The 18,781-nt window shown below is 42.2% G+C and overlaps 1 protein-coding gene across 6 annotated transcripts in view; it reads right to left on the bottom strand.

Moving 5' to 3' along the window:
* Positions 1 to 18,781, bottom strand: part of LOC147798084 (TNF receptor-associated factor 4-like) — a 72,558-nt gene that overhangs the window by 9,174 nt on the left and 44,603 nt on the right. For 5 of the 6 annotated variants that reach the window (XM_087140711.1, XM_087140713.1, XM_087140714.1 and 2 more), the window contains 5 exons: positions 18,058 to 18,216; positions 17,297 to 17,458; positions 15,190 to 15,345; positions 7,652 to 13,536; positions 3,470 to 5,087 (listed from right to left, as the gene is read on the bottom strand). In XM_087140711.1, the coding sequence (XP_086996837.1) occupies positions 12,919 to 13,536; positions 15,190 to 15,345; positions 17,297 to 17,458; positions 18,058 to 18,216 (1,095 nt within the window). In that variant the 3' untranslated portion in view covers positions 3,470 to 5,087; positions 7,652 to 12,918. The remainder of the gene's footprint in view (positions 1 to 3,469; positions 5,088 to 7,651; positions 13,537 to 15,189; positions 15,346 to 17,296; positions 17,459 to 18,057; positions 18,217 to 18,781) is intronic. The other variant, XM_087140712.1, reaches the window with a different exon arrangement.

Below are 18,781 nucleotides of genomic sequence, written 5' to 3'. Positions count from 1 at the left end.
AGGCTTTGATCTTTACAGCAGCCACTGCCACAATGCACCAGTGAACTTCCGTGATGCCCTTTAATGAAAAGCACATACCTTTCGGCCTCCTGGCTGACGTGCCCCTCTTCAATGATCAGTAGGCTTAGATGTATTTGAAACCTTCACGTTACCGTTTCTTATATCAGCTGTATCTTTTGGGTCAACGGCCTGCCGCATGGCCGCACAAGCACTGTTTTCTTTTTTCACCGACTGTATTCGTCGCCCGTAGATGTGGTATTGCAACCATGTCAACGTTGTTGAGTTGTGTGATGCTAAAAACGTAGCACCAGACTACTTTAATACAGACTGGTTATAGATCACAGCACAGAATTACACGCAGTGCACTGATTGGATTCTGTACATTGCACATATTGAGACTGCATCAATAATATTTGTGGGATTGCGGACGGGAATACGACCCATGCAGTCTATTTTTCCCTCCCCATTTCACTGACAATCACTTGCGCGATGCAACGGCGGACTATTGAATAAATGTTTCTGACCAGTGACCAACTCGACTGAATAACACTGTTGTAACTTTGTTGGTCGTTTTGTATTTGGTGTGAATTTCATCAATTTTTTCATCCTACCAGCCCATCATGCCTTCCCACAAAAGACAAACAAAATCATGCAAGCAAAATGGCCGGTGTAGCAGCCAAGTGCCAACGTTTGGATACATTGCATTGTTTAGGCGAGATTGGTATTTTAACAAGGCCTGACGTTACACTGGTCACATGCATCTTCTGAAGTTAGAGCATGGAATGCAAGCCAAATTATTTGGCGTGCTGCGTACACATGGTAAATGGGGCCTTACCCTTGGGTGGGAATTCGTGTTTATTTCATATCCGGTATTTAATAAAACAACTGTTTTCAAAACCACATTTAACTTGAAGGGTGGAATTTCAGTTGGGCATATGATGTTGGACTTGAGGGCCAGGAATTTTTTTTATAGGTTAGGCTAATAATACTAGGTAGGGGTAGACCTAGATATCGTTTTTGAATAAGCACGTGGGGAAATCAATATTTTTATGAATGATTTTCGTTCAAGAATCTTGTTTTCTCAGGCCTTTTTTTCGAAATGTGCAAGTGGGAGTCATCGAAATTACGATAAATGCATGCAATAAAAGGGGTGGGGTGAAAATAGATGAAAGGTTCAATAACTAGCAATGCATGTGGCAGAAAAAAAATTCAGCAAGATATTTGAAAACTTAAATGATTCAAGTGAATGCTGCTTTTAGATTGCTGACACTTGTATTTTATTTGATTTCAGGCCATAATCACTCCCAACTGATAACTAAACTACAACATGTTTAGCTGTAATACTGGTAGATGCTTCGTCCAATGCCTCTTCCATTGCTTCGTCCAGTGCAAAGAGCAGGAAGACAAGGTCTGACACAGTCAAGTCCAGGAACTTTGGCAGCTGGTTAGACTTCAAAGAAGGCGGTAGCTGTGTGTGCAATGTTTGATGTCGTACTTGCAAAGACTACTACTCTGCTTCAAATGTACATAACACCAGGAAACAGAGGTTGAACTTGAAGTGTGACATGGATGCATATGGCACAACAAATGTGAAAACAAGACACAGCCGTTTCACACCGCAAGTTCCAGTTCCACTTGAAAGCAGTCGAGAAACTTCAGGGTCAATCTGAAACAGCCACAACAAAGATTAACGTCAAAAACACAGTTACAACACTCAGTGCAAACAATAATGAGAAGATGTGCAAACTGTTTGACCTGGCCTATGTTGTTGCAAAACGTGAACTGCCGTTCACTGTGTACAGTGCACTTGTGGGAATTGAAAAGAAACATGGTATTGCCCTTTGGGATACATATGCAAATGGAAAAGCATGTAAGATGTTTATTGATGAGACAGGACGTACCATGGTTGATGAAATGAACAGTAATTGGCAGTGCAGGGGAGAAAACCACACACCATTCTATTTTTCACTCATCTTCAATGGAAGCGCCGATAAGTCATTCTCTGAAAAAGAAGTGATCTCGGTCAAGATCATCAAAGATGGAAGGCCAGAGATCAAACTGCTTGGGTGAGTATTGTGGGAGATGGAGATTTAAAATCTCACTGTAAACTATTCATTGTCATATCAATGATTGATTCTTTTGTACACATCTTGCAAAGACATTCACTGACAAATGAATACTTGTGTGCTAAATCATTGAGTGCATAAGTGACCTTCAACAATTACTCTTCCACCTTTTAGGATTGCAGAACCAAAGGGAAGCACTGCAGAAGCCATTTACAGTTCAATAGTTGATAAGTGTGATGAACACCGGTTGGAACTTACCCAGTCTTTGGTAGCATCAGCAGCAGATGGGGCATCTGTGAACACAGGTGAATACAATGGAGATTTGGCCACACTGACTCAAGCTGCATGCTCTTGGATGGTGAGAATCCACTGTGTACCTCATCGCATGGAGCTTGCTCTTAAGGATGCATTTTCCAACACATACTTCACCCAGGTATCACAAATAATAGTGCCCACTTTGCCTCTGTTTGACAACTTAGACTTTACAAAATCTGCGATAACCTACACGTAAATGCAATATGATTAAAATTTGTAACTGTATTACATTTCCATTGTTTTTACTTCTTCTCACAGATAGACAAGCTGCTGATGGACATGTACTATATCTTCAAGAGATCACCCAAGAATTGGACGGAATGTCAAAAGCTCTCACAGGCACTTCAGACTCATGTCATCAAACCTGTTAGGGCGTCTGGAACACGTTGGATTACCCACAGAAAGAATGCAGTTGAATCTCTTGACAAAGATTACACAGTCCTGGCTCAGCTTTTCGAGGACATGGCGTCAGATCAGAGAAAGGACACAACAGCAGAAGATACGGCTAAATTGAAGGGGTACCTCAAGACACTGAAGTCCGCCAAATTCCTGTTGAATTAAATCTTGCATTCTATGCCGACATCCTGCATGACCTGGCTCAGCTTTCCCTTGGCTTTTAGTCAAATGAAGCGCTTGTCTATCAAGTGAGAGCTAACACTGAAGCAACATTGGATGCACTTCAGATGAATAAGACAAAGCCTGGGAGACTGACAAGTGCAGCACTAGAAGAGGTTAAACGGGATGACAAATGGACATTCAGAGGACTTGAACTCACTGTGGGTACATTCACAGTGGAAGCATTCAACAAGATGTCCAGAGCTACCATCAGTGATATCATCAGCAATATTGACTCTCGACTGCGATCTTTTACTGAGGATGAAGTTTTGGTGGCCGCCGATATCCTCGATCCGACTAACTTACCCACCAAGCTCTGACAAGAATGCGCTCCATGAATATGGAAATGAACATGTAAAAAAAAATCTGACCCACCATTTCAAAGAAGTCATGATTAAGCAGGGATGCCAGCTTCAAGGTATCAATGCTGAATGGATGAAATCAAGCTTAACATTGCACGAAACCATACTCACCTCAGATCAGTTGATCTGTGGCACAAAATGCCAACTCAGAAGCATGAGGAATTCCCCAACTTTCTGCATGTGGTCAGGGTTCTTTGGGTGTTCCCAATTGCATCTGCACAAGTGGAAAGGCAGTTCTCTGGTATCAAGCAAATTCTGGGTGATTGTGGAGATCACGTCTTGGACTAAGCATCACAGAAACCCTCTTACGTATTTCAACAGAGGGTCCAGAGCCTGTACAGTTTGATCCACAGCCAGCAGTTTCCAGACGGTGGAGAAGCTGTAAACACAAAAGTACTGGGTCAACGGACCTCTATGCGGCAAGCTGAAAATGCTGATGAGTCCAAGTCACCAGGTGCAGGATCACTAAACCAGTCAGATGAAGAGAGTGGCACAGAACATGAGAAGCAACAGGAAGATGACGAGGATGAATATGAAACTGACTCAGATAATTAAGGGGATGTATTTTGAATTTGTGAGTAATTCCGTGTAGGCGTGTACAATGACTTTCAAAATATGGCATCATGAAAAGCAATGACAACATCGAATGGAACCAGCACAGTATTATTTGTTTTTATTTTTTTCAATTCAAGCAGTGTCACTGCTCGGCGTGTGAACAGAAACAATGAAACTTTCATGTTGAAAGTTAAACACCATGTTGAAATTGAAGGAAAGTCTGTTAAAGTCACCAACATTCAAAATGGCCTTAGTGCCCTTTCAGTTGGCCTTGGTGCCGTTTGGTTTTTGGGAGCATTCAAGGCCACATGGCCTTGACCCTCTGAAGCTTAACGTTGAAGCCTGGAGAGAGTCAATGTGTTCATCCTCAGAAGAGAGTGGATGAAGGCCCGCAGGAGGAGGGGGAGGAGCCGAACTGTGGTCAGAGCGAGTCGAGTCGCCACGATCCAGGACCGTATCCCGCTGGAAAAACTGGTCTGGCTGGAGAACAGAGGCAACTTCAACCTCCGAAGGGCACCCCTTGCGAGGGAGGAGGAATGGCCAGAAGGGAATCCCGGTCAGGCTCTGTTGCTGCTGGCTGAGGCTTGGAGTCTATGTTGCGGGCAAGAGAAGGCCTCCAAGAGGGACTGAAGGGTTGCTATCCATGGGGGCGGATCCGGATCGGAGCGGCGTTTCTTCTCAGCCTTGGATGAGAAAGAAGAAGCCGAAGAAGACATTATGGCCTTATGCTTATTAGTCTTTGCCGGTGCAGGGGAGCCGGAAGCCGGGACAGATGGAGATGCAACTGGGCGAGGATCCCCGAGTGGTCGGTTGTATCCTAGGAGGAGTGCCCCATCGGCAGGGCAGAGGTCATAATAGAGCTGCAGACGGAGTGTGGAGGACAAAAGCCCCAGCGGCGTAGCAGTCCAAAGGGCTAGCATCATCCAATGTAGCTTGAGGCTGGGTGCCGTGTTGTAGCGCAGGTTCGCCCGCAGTTGAGGAGGTGGAGCGTGGTGAGCCAGCCATGGAACCTGTTGCCCGCTAGGAGGGGGTTGACTGGCCCAGTTTCCAAGAGGACGTCACCCGGTGAGCAGAAGCTGGTGAGGGACCTGGGGCAGACGTCGCCCCGCAAGCCCCACAGGGCCATCAGTTGGTAGGGTCGCTCAGGGATGTGGCCGGTAGCAACACTCAGTACCTGTAGCATAGAGAAGAAACAGCTTGTTAGGCTTTGGTCAATGATAATCGAGGGTAACGTCAGCTCAGCCCAACCAGTAGGTGCCGGGAGTAGTCTTCAGTGATCAAGGGTAATGTTGCGGCAGCTGCTCGCTCAACCCTAGCCCATTTATTCCACTGGGTCTCTCCCCGTCACGGCCGTTAATTTCGGATAACGCAAACCGCACCACTAAGGAGCGAGGCAGCCCTCCAGCCCCACTCCACTGCAAGACCCATACAGCGTTGGGCTGTTATTTTTCGAACGCACGCACCACATTGAGAACAAAGGGCTGCCCGCTAGCCCCGTTCAACGGCCATACACAGCACACTACAACAGTAGGTCACACCCAAACCTGTTGATAACGCACAGAAAAAGGGGCAGAAAAGAACAACAAAAGTACGAAATACAAAGAAAAGCACTCTTACCAACTGATCAGAAAACACTCTTTATTCCTACTCAGGAATCAAGTCAATTCACAAACGCAAAAGGTTACGGAACTCAAAACTCTGAAAATGCCATGAAGACAGGTCTGTAAATTAAAGGCACTGAGAAAAGGACGAACATGGCGGTGGGACCGCAGTGCATTGTGGAGGGTCAAGGGGCAGAAGTCTTTTCAGCAAATTGTAATAGGCACTTGGGAAATTTGCATATGTAGGCTGGGCAGGGGTATATGAACGCAGGAGACCACGTTACATGTTCCCACAAGTTTTTTCTAAAATTAGCACAGCACTTGCATGTACCACTTGCACAAAAATGTGCTTCACTTCCACGGCAGATGTGATCCCCACCACACCCCAGCGATACACTGTACTTTGTGAGACATTCTCCGGAAGAGTTTGTGCTGTGGTGCTAAATTCATTCTTAACTCGGCACATAATTTCAGCAAATGTTGTTAAAGCCTTTTTTCTTTTCACCAAAGTACAAAGCAGTGGATTTTACAAATTTGTGTGTGCAAAAGTATCTGAAAAGTTGTTTGTTGTTTACATTTTGGCCCAACTCCTTGGGATTTATTTTCATAAATCCTTCAGTGTCAACCACTGTTGATGATAAAGTCTTTGTACTTGCACATTAGGGCCTGTTCTGGAAAGTCTTTGATCAATCAAAATACACATACAAAACAACTTTAAATGTGAGGAATACTGGGTACTTGGGGAAAAATCCCCCCCCCCCATTATTGGGAGTTCTTCTCAACCCCATAATCTCCATCAAATCCTCAAATTATTTCATGAAAAAGAATTTCTATCCAGTGGTTGAAAAGGACGTAAGAAGTACTGAATGTGCTCGGTGTAGCTTCTGTATAGAAATCCTTTGGGTTTTTGACTGCCATTGGAAAAGTGTTGCAACCAAAACTGTTTTTCTCTTTCTAGAAAAACGGAAAGACTTCTGTTTGTTTAAAGAGCATCTCCAAGGAAAGCACGTTTTCTCCGATTTCATCTGTTCAAATAAATATGGAAGCATCCAAATTGGATGCAGTGTCATTCGTCTTCAGAGCTCAACTATAGTAAGCTTAAAAGGGTTTTTTTTTTCTGTTCTTGCCAAGATGCGAATTCTGAATGTAGATTGTGTCATTCGGAGAAAACAGAGGAAATGAGGGGAACCCTCGCCCTGTGTTTGTAGTGGATAAACCCTTGTGCATGCCAAACAGTGCATGTAGCCATTATTTGTAGCAATTGTTAGATTTTGTTAGAAAAATACTATTGTCTATGTTGATGTCGTGTTCTAACACAACTTAAACCACTGCTGTTTTGATTTCTCTTCAAAAACATTTGGCAGAATCAGGAGACAATGTTGGAGTCAAGTCCTCAAATCCAAGTACAAAGTACTCCGAGTACTTTAGGGGCTAAATCCTGGTCCGAGTCTAAGTACACTGGTGACGAGTCCAAGTGCATCAAAGGCCAAGTACTGGGCCAAGCCAAGTAACAAATAACTTAATTATTAAAATTGAATAACACAGGCACGTGGTCTTCTTGCAACACAAATCTGTATTACCATGTGGATATTCACACCTTTTATTCATGTGAAATTATCAATGCATAACTGGCTATTATTATTTTTACCGTTTCTAAACAAACAATGTGGCTTACGAATACCTGTGCAGAAACCTTTACCAAAGATTTAATTAAGTACATAAGGAAACCCTGAGATATCAAAACTGAGTAAAAAAGCAAGACAATATAAACTTAATAAAGATATGTACTGAAATAGAAACCTACCCAGTCACCTTATAATATTACCTAATGTTAAAACCCAATGACCAAGACAGAGACCCAAGCGTTAACCATAACTGATGCCAAGACTGAGACTAGACTAAAATCTTGTAGCTGAATCACAAAACAAATAACACGAGCGTTGAAGAAATGACTTGAAAGAATTCTGAATGCACCTTGAGAATCCTTATTTTCATATCAATAGTAATAATGCCCTTTGAACTGGAATGATAAAAAAATGTCTCCTATTACAGGAAATGCTTCACTCTATCGTCTTGTAAACTAAAAGAAATCAGTTTTTCTGAAGTTACACTTCAAGAAAACAAGACTGGAGAGCACCTTGCTCGTGAGGCGGCTGCAATGGGGCTGCAGGAAAATACCACCTGTGCTGAATACCCGCTGTTGAAGATGGACGTCATCCCACTCTTCTCCGTTATTCTTGTTTTGCAGAAATTGCACACTGTGTTGCTTTTTCCCACTAATGCTGAACTCGCGGTATTCTTCATAGCCCCATTTAATTATATCAGGAATCGCCGACATATTCAATGATTGAAAAGGCCAAGAAAAGTGAAATATCTGTGGCCCACGTGCTCACGAACTTCGGGAATGGTCGGTGCACAGAAACACATATAAATGTATCATTGTCACGTGCATGCACAACGTACGGTTCACTGTAAAACGTGGCCTGAACGTATTGATTCTAGCCCGACTAATAATCCGTGGCGTGGAGACAGGAACTAGACTAAAAACTTTAAGGGCGTCGTCCACTAAATCAGGGCCCCATTGAAAACAGTGTAAAATCTGCATTGTTCGGGGACCCAATACTGAATATGCGTACCAACATCCCTGAGGCATCTGAAACATACGTTAAATTACTGTATGGTCCATAATCTTTCACTTTCTTTTGAATTTTCTGTGGGTTAACCAATTACATTTTGAGTTATCATCTCAAAACAAAAGTCCCCAAAAAGTGATTTTTCAAAAGTCTTCCTGCAGCCTTTTCAAAAGGTACTGTGGGGGGGGGGGGACTTTTAATGCTTATGAACTGGCCAGAAATTCTCTCTTAAATTAGTGGACTGCACCCTTAAAGATCAATCCTTGTACCCAGCATGTGTTAAGCCGCCATGCCCAGCACTACGATGCATTCGAGAGGAATAGATTAAGCGCTGTACTCGAATTATACCCTGGAGTACTGGGGCCGAGCACCGAGTATCCTTGACGTTTGAGTACACGCAAAATTCGAGTACAAAGAACAGAGTACAGGCCAAGTCCAAATGAATTTTGAGTACTGATAGCTGAGTACGAGCTGCGCCCTTACATGTACTTGAGTTTTTCTCGAGTACGAGTACTCCAACACTGTCAGGAGATAATCAAAGTTGGACCGGAGTATTTTTAAAATGCAAGGTTAAGAGCTTGCAACTTTCAATTGTTTGGAGAAAACTCCACATTTTTTAACACAGGTTTTTAGTAAGAACTGCGTTAGAAAATGTGTACTGGGTTCTTTTCTCTTTTCTGAAAAATTGAAAACATCAGGGGGTTAACCTTACATTTCAAATTCACTTAGGTCCAAATTAGAATTTTCGTCAATTTCTCCAAAATATTGGAGAGAAATACTCATCAAAAATACTAGTGATTTGTCCTGTTTGATAATCTCAAAACCTGAAACCTGTATTAAATTTTGAGGAAATGCATCATATACCCAAATCTCTTGTGAGCACAAAATCAATAGTAACTGGGCCCTTACACTTGATGGATGTCCGTCTGAACAAAAGAAAGCTGACTTTCGTCACCAAAATTGAATTAACATACAAGGCTAAATACCCTTGTGGTTTTTCAATTCAAAGATTAAAGAAGGCTGAGGAATTCAAAAGAGTCTGAGACAATCGAACAGGTTAAATGATTGCTTTTAGCAATAATCATTTTAGTTTTTGATCATTACTTCAGAATCATATCACACAGATTAGAGAAAATTCAATTTTGACCCCAGCGAATTAAAAAACAAATGCAAGGTTAACCTCTCGCTGCTTTTTATCAGTTGGGGACAAATGCATATTTTCTTCAGATTTATCAAATGATACAGTGTTTAGCCCTGTGTTAGTTTTTACTGTTCATTTCAGAGTTTCACCGGTATTTAAAAAAGTGCAAGGTTAACCCTTTTTAGAGGCAGATTCAGGAATTTTTTCCAGGGGAGGTCCGGCCGGAGATTGTTTTAATGTCTCATTTTTGTGGATAAGTGGAAATGATGAGGAAACATATTACACAACGTACATTGTTTACAATGGTTGTGGTGCACTTACCTTCGTACACTAGTTATTTTTTATTACCTTCCCCATTTCCAAACTGCTTAAAAAGATGCTCTGAAATCATAGCAGTTACTATCCACAATAACAATTGCTCCCAATGGGCAAAACAAGAGACCATGCCAGTCAGTCCATGATGTGAAACCCATCCAGACTGCTGATTCCGCAGAATGCATCGCCAGCACCGACATCTTTCAGAAAATGCAGTGAATCTTCGTTCTATCACGCAGTCCATCAGGAAATCACCCATGTCAAAGCCACTGAGATGACCCTTGTTTACAGTTGACCTTTGGCCTTTAACCTAAAGATTCTGCAGTCCTGTATTTGTTTACACATACATGTAAAACTGTAAATTCAGCTTAATCCCGTGGTAGCTACGTGCTGAAACTATGAATGATTAACTCCTCAATACAACAAATAAAAAAGAACAATTAGACGACCCAGTCAATGAATCAAATTTATTTTTAAGAACAACATTCTTTTATACTGGAAGATGTTAAGCTTTCACACAGCCTGTTAAAACACTACTGTCATCATTGACTCCTGTCGCATATATTCCACTTTTAACAAGTACATTTGTTTTCGTTCCACTAGCACAACAAAAACAGAATCTGAGGTGCATTTTGGTGTTTGTAACCAACTGTTGGTTGATTAACTTGATTGGAGAGTTGGTATTTTCTTGAGCAATGGTGGTCTTCGGTTCCTTTCAGAAAAACGTGAAATGCACCCATGGAGAAAAGAAAACTCTCATCAACAATGAGCATCATATATCATCTGACAGAATGCTCAAAATGTGTTCTTGTGGCATTCTGTTCATCAGGCTTACACTGCAACCAACCAGAATGGCCCAACTCTGCCATATTTTTTTCTAACCCGCTTGTCAAAGAAAATCCAAGTGCCCAAAGTTGGATCTTTTTTTCATACACACCATGGGATGAGATACTACAGAAGTAAAAAACAATTCCGACTGCAGAATCTGTCTCCTCTAGTTTGTACGCACATAGGAGACCCTTGTATAAGCAAGAAATCAATTTGACCACAGTTGTGAGCTGGGCCTGTCTATCTTGGGCATCTATGTAACCCAGGTATTAAAGTGAGTTGCATACCTTGGGTGGACCTGATCGAAAAGAGGTCATTGCAATTGAGGTTATGTGAATTGTGCGCGGACTTAGCTCAGTCCAAAAATAGCTCCTCTCTCTGTCCCAGTTTTAGTGGTTTCTGGGGAGTCAGGGAAATCTGCCACAAAATGAAGAGGAACAGTCAAGGAAACCCATCGACAAAAATCCAGCTTAAAGCACGTGTTCATTGTGCAAGAAAAATAAGTGTTTTCTTCGGGTTGCCTTAACTGTACGAAAACCAAGGAATGCCCACACTATGTAAGTAACATAAACATTATCTGGCTTACGTATCCTATCGGTATAAGTGAAAATGAAATTGTCTTCTTTCACAATGAAATCGAAGAAAAGTACATTATGTATCTACAATGTTAACACTGATTTATGGAAGTCGTGATAAATATACATTGTATCAAATTTACAAATATACACATTTATACTCTTAATAGTTATTTTCCCACACAGTAAGCTTGAATCTTTTGGCATAACTCCTCAAACGTCCCGATGTACCTGTGTAAACACAATTTCGTGAGGAAAGCTGGACATATTAAGTGTCTTTTAATTTCAGTCGTGTTTTTTTTTTCTTCTTTAAAGTGCTGAAAAAAAATAAGCTTGAAATTACAAAAGTGCATCGGTGGTTAATACTGATTCTGACTTCTCACATTTAACTTCCTGTTTGATGATGGACAAAATATCGTACGAATACCCAGAGTCACTTCCATCTTGTTGTTAGAGAAACTGGGCACTCATACTACGTCAGCGATAGCGAGGAGATGAAGGAATTGGATGTTTAACTGAAAATATTTTTCTGGCAGCTTCAAGTTTAACGGTGCCCTCTTTGGTCAATGCAACCCATGTGGCTTGACCATGGGCTTTGCAAGGAAGGGCCATATGGCTCTATCAGAGAGTGGACAAAACATATGTTAGTGGCAGGCTGACCAACACTGAATGGTGGAGGGAGGTCAATTCTAGATCTGAGGCATTTTCAAGGAAAGTGGCAATTTCCATCCTCATCTATTCTTCCCTGTTATCTTTTCTCCCCCTCTCCCTTTTTCTGGTGAGGGGAATGTCCCCTCTTGCTCCCCCCTCCCAACACCATGTGTCAAACTGGTTCCCAGGGGTCACCATTCTTTGTGCCATCTCTGGGGGCCAAAATACACAGTGTAGGCAAATTTTACACGTCCATGTTGGACCCTACTCCCACTGGCTCGTTTCTAGCTGACTACATACAGTTGTGACGTGAGGTCAGAGTATGAAGCCATTTTGTTTCCCAAATGGAAGGCTATTGACCCTGCTGCTGCACAAATTGATGACAAAAATGTTATGCAACAGATCAAAGTTGGACTGTTGATTGTTTCGCGCATGCATTTATGTCCATTGGGGTGCACGTGGCAGACTTTGGAACCAAGATGGCTTCTACTCCAAAGTTGTCACAAAATCTCTCGATATGCAGCTCTGGTGTATTGGTGCGTGTGGCACCCTCAAGAAGCCATACAAGGACATCTTGGTCAGTACTTGCATTCTGAGTCCCTTCAGAATTGGAGAGACTCAAGAGGTACATGTAAGGATGCTTTGGCATCACAACCTCTGCATCTCCGGCAATTAATAACCTGGAACTTGATATCAGTTACATTTTGTATCATAAACCACAGACAAAATAATATTTACACTTAAACTTTATGGAAGAATGCAGCTTACATGTATAGGTGGTATTCTGTATACATATATATATGAAAGAAAACACAAAGTAAATGTTAAGCTTTTTTTTCTCTTCAAGTGAAAACTGACAAATATTTGTACATGTACATAATGTCTGAAAAGTCTTGAGGCCACAAACAAAGTTGTCAAATACAAAAAACACTAAGATATCTGTTCAATTTTTGTATGTACATGCACGCACAAAAATGTTCAACAAAAGTGAGTACATTTGATTCATTTCTTTTTAAATGTGAGGTATCTTGGATGAAGAATTGGGGACTGTAAAAATTTGGTAACCTTTTGTACCAGCAGTTGTTCAAACTTTCTCTGCTCCTGACATTCCCTCCAGAATGATTGTTCATCCAAACACAAAAATCAGACAGCACTGCAGATTTTCAGTGGTATAAACTTCAGGCAATCATTGCCATGGTTTTGTCTGTTGCCATAGCAACCAGGGATGGTTTAGTCAGTGACTGGACTCTGTTGCTTTTGTTCAGATGATGTTGTTGATCTTGGAGCAATCCACCTCCACCTTGATGAACATCGTGTCGTTCTTGATGTAGTGTTTTGTCTTGAGGAAGGTGTGTGAGACGAACGTCGGGTAGCCGTAGCCCAGCGTGTAGACATCACGGCTGGGCCTCTGGAAGTTCTTCCAGGTGGGGTCCGGCGTGAAGCACTCCTTGACGTGGGATGGTTTCTGGCCATCTTCAGCCTGGTCTAGGAGAGTGAAGGATATCGGGTGGGTAAAGGGCCAGCGCAGGAGGGCATCATTCTCCCCACTGACCGTCCGGATGTACACCGACAGGTGGGTGCCCTCCCCGGATCCGTTCCCATTTGGGAAGGCCGAGACCTGCAGCCGGTAGCCATTGCGGCTGGTGGCGAAAACAGGGCTCCGCAGCTCATATTCGTCCTCCAATTTGGATTTGGCAAAGCGGGCGGCATAGTCGGTGATCTTCCACAGCAGCGTGCCATCCATGCTCAACGACAGAGTGTCCAGCTGTGCCCGCAGGTCGTGGATTTGTTTCTGTTGGCGGCGGACAACATGACACATCAGACCCAGGTGTTCCTTAGTGTTCTCATTAAGATGTCTTTCCATGGAGTACCTCGGACCCTGGTTTGACACAAGACATCAAAACAATTTTTTTCATTATCTTTCTCCATGGCTTCCATAAGCACAAGCGTCATTTAAAGCCAAGAGCATGTAGTATTTGCAGCTTTACGTTAGCAAACGCCAAGACCCAATGTGTGACCCCGTCTGTAACAATGAGGGCGCAAGTCGCCTGAGCCACTTGTGACTATCAGGCCTTGAAAAGAATGTGAACACAACACATTTTATATATATAACGGTTTTTTGCCCGTACCCAACGTATGTTAATAAGCACTGTATGCTCAGTGCTGTCCGAGAGCTTGCGAAAAAAAACCTCACAAGCTTACTCGGGTGGGACTCGAACCCACGACCTCCTGCTTACTAGTGCAGATGTCTTAACCACTCGACCACCGAGCTTGCCGGGGTCGGCTGGCCGGTCCGAGTCAAATGAAGCAGCGGGTACCGCGAATTATTTTCAAGATGTATTTTTTTTTTTGTCACCATCACAGTGCCCACTGTCATCAGGTTGCCACAATGAGTGACATACAAGGTCTACTCTTTAAATGTCACAATTGTCTTTTTTGGGGGGGATGTGACCCCCGGAATCTCCCCCGGGGGAGGGGGGGCTATGCCACTGCTGGCCATTAGTACAAAAGTAAAAGAATAACTCACAAAATGTTAAAAATTCCATGCAGCTATCAAAACACTACAATAATACATATTCCATTGACTAATAAATGAAAATACAAACCTTTAAAATTCGTGGGACGAATGTACATTTTGCAAGAATGTGAGACAATTATCGAAAATCAATCAAAAGGCAATTTTTTCTGCAAACTTTGCCCTCCATACAAATTGTAGGTAAAATGAGAGAGGTCTATATCAGAACCGAGTGCTAAGCTTGCTCTTTCTTATGCAAACTGAACAAAAATTATTGCAAAAAAATATGGCCTTGTGACTCATTCTCAAAGTACAGGTCTTATACCCAATAAATCCAGAGAAATTTGCACTTTAATCGTTTGGGTTGTAGCAAAGCTTCACCAACAGCCGATGGTACGCCGTTTTCTTAATCACCCAGTGAGAGGGTCCAGGCACAGAGGTTAATTGGAAGGGTAGCTGCAATTATTTTTTTCTTTTAAATACGAACCTCAAAATGCACCTTTGTGTCTCACTGAACATTTCAATTTTTGGTGCACTATTTCCAAGCATTTTTTTTGCTGCTTCTTTGGGGTTTCATGCAGAGAATTTCCATATTCATGAGCAAAACTGTGATGTCATTCCAGGAAGAAAACCAAAATATTACTATGATTTGTGCATAAACACTCTTGCAATTCTTTTAAAGATTTTGCTGGCCTGAATTTTCTCTTTGGTGATTCACTGTTGTGTAGTGAATGGCAAGTGCAAGCAATAAACCTTTTCTCTGAGATGTTTTCAGTGACTAAGTTCTGGGCTCGCTATTTGAACAGAAAAACCTATGCACCAAAGCATGTTGTTACAGCAACAGTACCCTCAGTTTTCCAAGAAAGCATGGTTGATTTTAAAAGTAAAAAAGCGCACTTATCAATACATTTGACCTGACAGATATGTCAAATAGTGTTCATATGTCGAAGAGTAACATATTGCAGAAAAATTATGTCCAAGAAGAAAGTCACTACAGCTACACTTCAAAGATCTTACTCTGTGTTTGCATCCGTGCTGGACAAATGGGCAGCTTGCCATGGAGGAGGGGCAGGAATCCTTAATGTGCTTGTCAACTTCTTCCCTGGCTATCTTAGCCGAGTCGCAGCGGTTTGGGCAACAGACAGGGTACCGGGGACACTGATGGAGATGGCTCTGCAAAGTGAGAGATGAGAGATGATGTTTGAATATTTACTTCAAGATACCCACACTTGACCATCCAGAATTAGAGACCTTTTGTACTTAATAATGCATTTTGTAAAAGCATTTTCCTTTTCTTAAGTGGTGACCTATAGTGTTTATGTTTCAACTTGTTTATGTTCCAACGTAAAACGTGTCTAAAAATGCAGAAATTTTCTTTGTTGAGACTGTGGTTTCCATGTTGCCCTGAAAATCATATACAGTACGACCTCTTTAATGCAAACTCTTTTGACGAGGAATTGTTTGAACTAAATATCTGGTTTACCCATACTGAAAAACAGATGGACTAACAAATGAATATTGTGCCAGGCCTGTCGGCTGGGGGGGTTCAAGGGATTCGAACAACCCCCCTCCCACTCGCTTCTGAGTTCGGCTTGTTGGGCTTTTTCTTTGTACTGAATATTTTAAATAGACCGTAATATTCAGCACCGTAATATTCGGCATACAAGCCACGGCTTATACGTTGATTCTCAAGCTCAAGGTGACCACGATTCTGCATATTAATTGAGTCAATCTCCAGTCATATGTACCGTCAGGAAGTTCCGGCAAATATCCCCATTTCAGGTGTTTCAAAGGGTTTGAAATCAATGTATTTTTGTTAAGTTAATTCAATATTGAAAACTGCAGTGCACAAGTCTTACATGCAACCTTCAGTTCGCGACAGACGTGAAACTTTTCAATGTTGTTTTCCAAAGCACATTGTGATAGGCCTTTGTATAAAAATATGTATTCACAGTGCCGAAAGTTCCACTTTTGGGTTTGACAAACCCCCCCCCCAGTCTCTGGTCAGGCAACAGGCCTGTGTGTACACTTTAACAAGGAGAATTTTAACAACAAGAGGGTACGTTCACATCATTTTGACAGAGACCAAAACTTTTCCGGTATACCATTTCTCTGTGATAGTTATATGTTCAGGCCAATGGTCCAACCAGACTGGCAAACGGACTGCACAAATCGTAGAGCTAACGCTATCAGGATACAGGTAAGTCTTATCACTGTTTATTTGAAAAAGTCAAACTTTGGGGGGATCTAAAGTTCAGATCTGGTATGTGAAAGAGAAAATTACAGTTAACGATGCCGGTTTTGGTTCAGTTCCCTCTAAACATTAGTCTCTGTCAATGTTACGCCTTCGTGCTCGCAGACACAATGCAGTCAGATCATGGACTACATACGCCTGTGGATACCATTAAAAGAATCTAAAAATGGGTCATTATGTGAGGCAGCTGGGGGTCTCTCTGTGGGGGAGGGCGACTGACAGAAGAGGACTTTTATTATCACTTCTTTTCAACCAAACAGGACCACATTACATCTTAGTCTGTCTACATACACGTAGGCAACAAAATGCTATGTGCAGTTGGCAATGTGTGTTGTGCTTTAGACTGAAAAATGTAGTTTTTGTTTACTTGTTCACATTTCTAAAATTTGACAGAATGTGTGCTCCATTTCCTTCAAAAAACAAGGTCATATGAAAAAACTTGCCACATGGCATCGCACGAACTGCATTGTTGTGGGACTGGAGCTAAGTAAACTGTTCAACATCAAAGGTTACTTGTAGACAATTTTGAAAGTACTGTACAAACTCGTAACCAAAAATTTGGAGGTATGTCATAGGTTTATTAAGCTAATTCAGGACTGCCAGACAAAATCAACCGGAATTCGCTGCAAAATTTCTTCGACTTTAGACCAGCAAAAATCTGTATAGAACACATTATAAATACTATTGGAGAGCCTTAACTATGCTCTGAATGCTCCTACTTACATGCACATCCCCCTAGAATCATCACAGGTACACACATCAGCCACATCTGAAAGACTGGCTGTGGCTATACATGATGCGTGCCACTATGGAAGCCACTTTATATCCCACAGACACACCTAGCTGTAGACTGAAGTAATACGGCCTTACCTGCAATGTGTCAAAAATGAATTCCTTGGCGCAGTACTTGCAGGGGACCTGTCTCTTGGGACATTCGTTCATCATGTGGGAGTTGATGTATCGCTGCTGCAGCTGTGCCCCACACTTGTTCTCACAGAAGACGACTTCCAGCTGACAACGCCCTGTGTGGTGCTGCGAGATCATGGGACCAAAGGAAAGACAGATAAATATAGACTATCCCAGTATCCCTTGAGGACTGGCTGGTTTGTTGACCAAAGAAGCTGGCAAAACAGCCAGCCAAACACTTTCACTAGACTGTATCGATATAACTACATTATACCAACACTTCTATGTACATGTAGCTAATAGTGTGGAAACCAGCTAAACCACCATCCAGAAAATTAAACTTGCTTATCTTCTGACTATACCTTGCTAATCAGCCACTCGCCTGACCAACAAAACCACTGAACCACTGACCAATCTACTGCCAAACCAGTCCATCCAAGAGTCAATCCACAGGCCAACCAGCCAATCCACAGGTCAACCAGCCAATCCATGGTCAACCAATGACCGAGCAGCTGATCAACTGGCCTAGTAGCCGCTGTTTATCCCAACTAGCCAATGTTCTAGCCAACAAAATCAACATGATGGGTAACTATTTAACTCACAGGTCAAGTAGCCATTTCACTGGCCAGCTTTAACCAATCCACTAGCCAGCTGCCTATTCAGTGGCCCACAATCCACTTGACAAGCCAATTGATAAATATTGTGAAAGCGAGATCTTTCCTTACATCCATTCTCTGTCCTGGAAACTGGCCGCCACAGAACTCACAGGTTGAATTTCTCTTGGGACAGTCAAACTGCCTGTGATCCTTCAAATGGTTCCTAGCAACCATTGCCGAGCAGTCTGTGCAGGCGGCCATGTTGTATGCACAGGACTCCAGGTGGGGCTACAATGAAAACAGAAAACAAAAGCGAGAAGATGAAATGAGCTTTTCTTAACCAAACTCTGAAAGCAATAAATAGGGTAATCAATATACTATATTAAAAATGATGTTTTGCGGCAACTTTTCTGAAACACTTAGACATTTAAGACACTGTGATTTATGCGATGAAAAAACAGAGTTTCAACAGCCAGGACTGTCAGCTCACAACAGTTTATTTCCTCCTGAAATTGGGTAGAATGAGCAACTGTACCCTGCTTTCAATTAACAACATCCCACGAAGAAGTACAAAGAAAATTTGAACATAAAGAGCCTATAATTAAATGGTCAAAGCTCTCTCATCACAGAACAGTTTGCGAGATATCCAATACCAAAGAAGAAAGCCGCTTCAACAGAGGGCTGTATGCAAGCACTTTCATATGCTCCAGTGATTTTTACGGCATGTCTCATTTTTTATACCTACCCATTCATCTCAACCCATAAATATCCAGGAGTGTATATTTACTATGCTTTCAGCTTCAGCGACCATTATTTAACGAGGTCTCTAAAGGCACATGAACGACAGCATAGG

The sequence above is a fragment of the Acanthaster planci genome, linkage group LG09 (genome assembly GCF_054643075.1).
Source record: "Acanthaster planci isolate LZ-2023a linkage group LG09, COTS_SCS, whole genome shotgun sequence".
NCBI classification, from domain to species: Eukaryota; Metazoa; Echinodermata; class Asteroidea; order Valvatida; family Acanthasteridae; genus Acanthaster; species Acanthaster planci.
The sequence above is the reverse complement of the archived record's forward strand: the minus strand, read 5'-3'. Positions and strand labels throughout refer to the sequence as shown.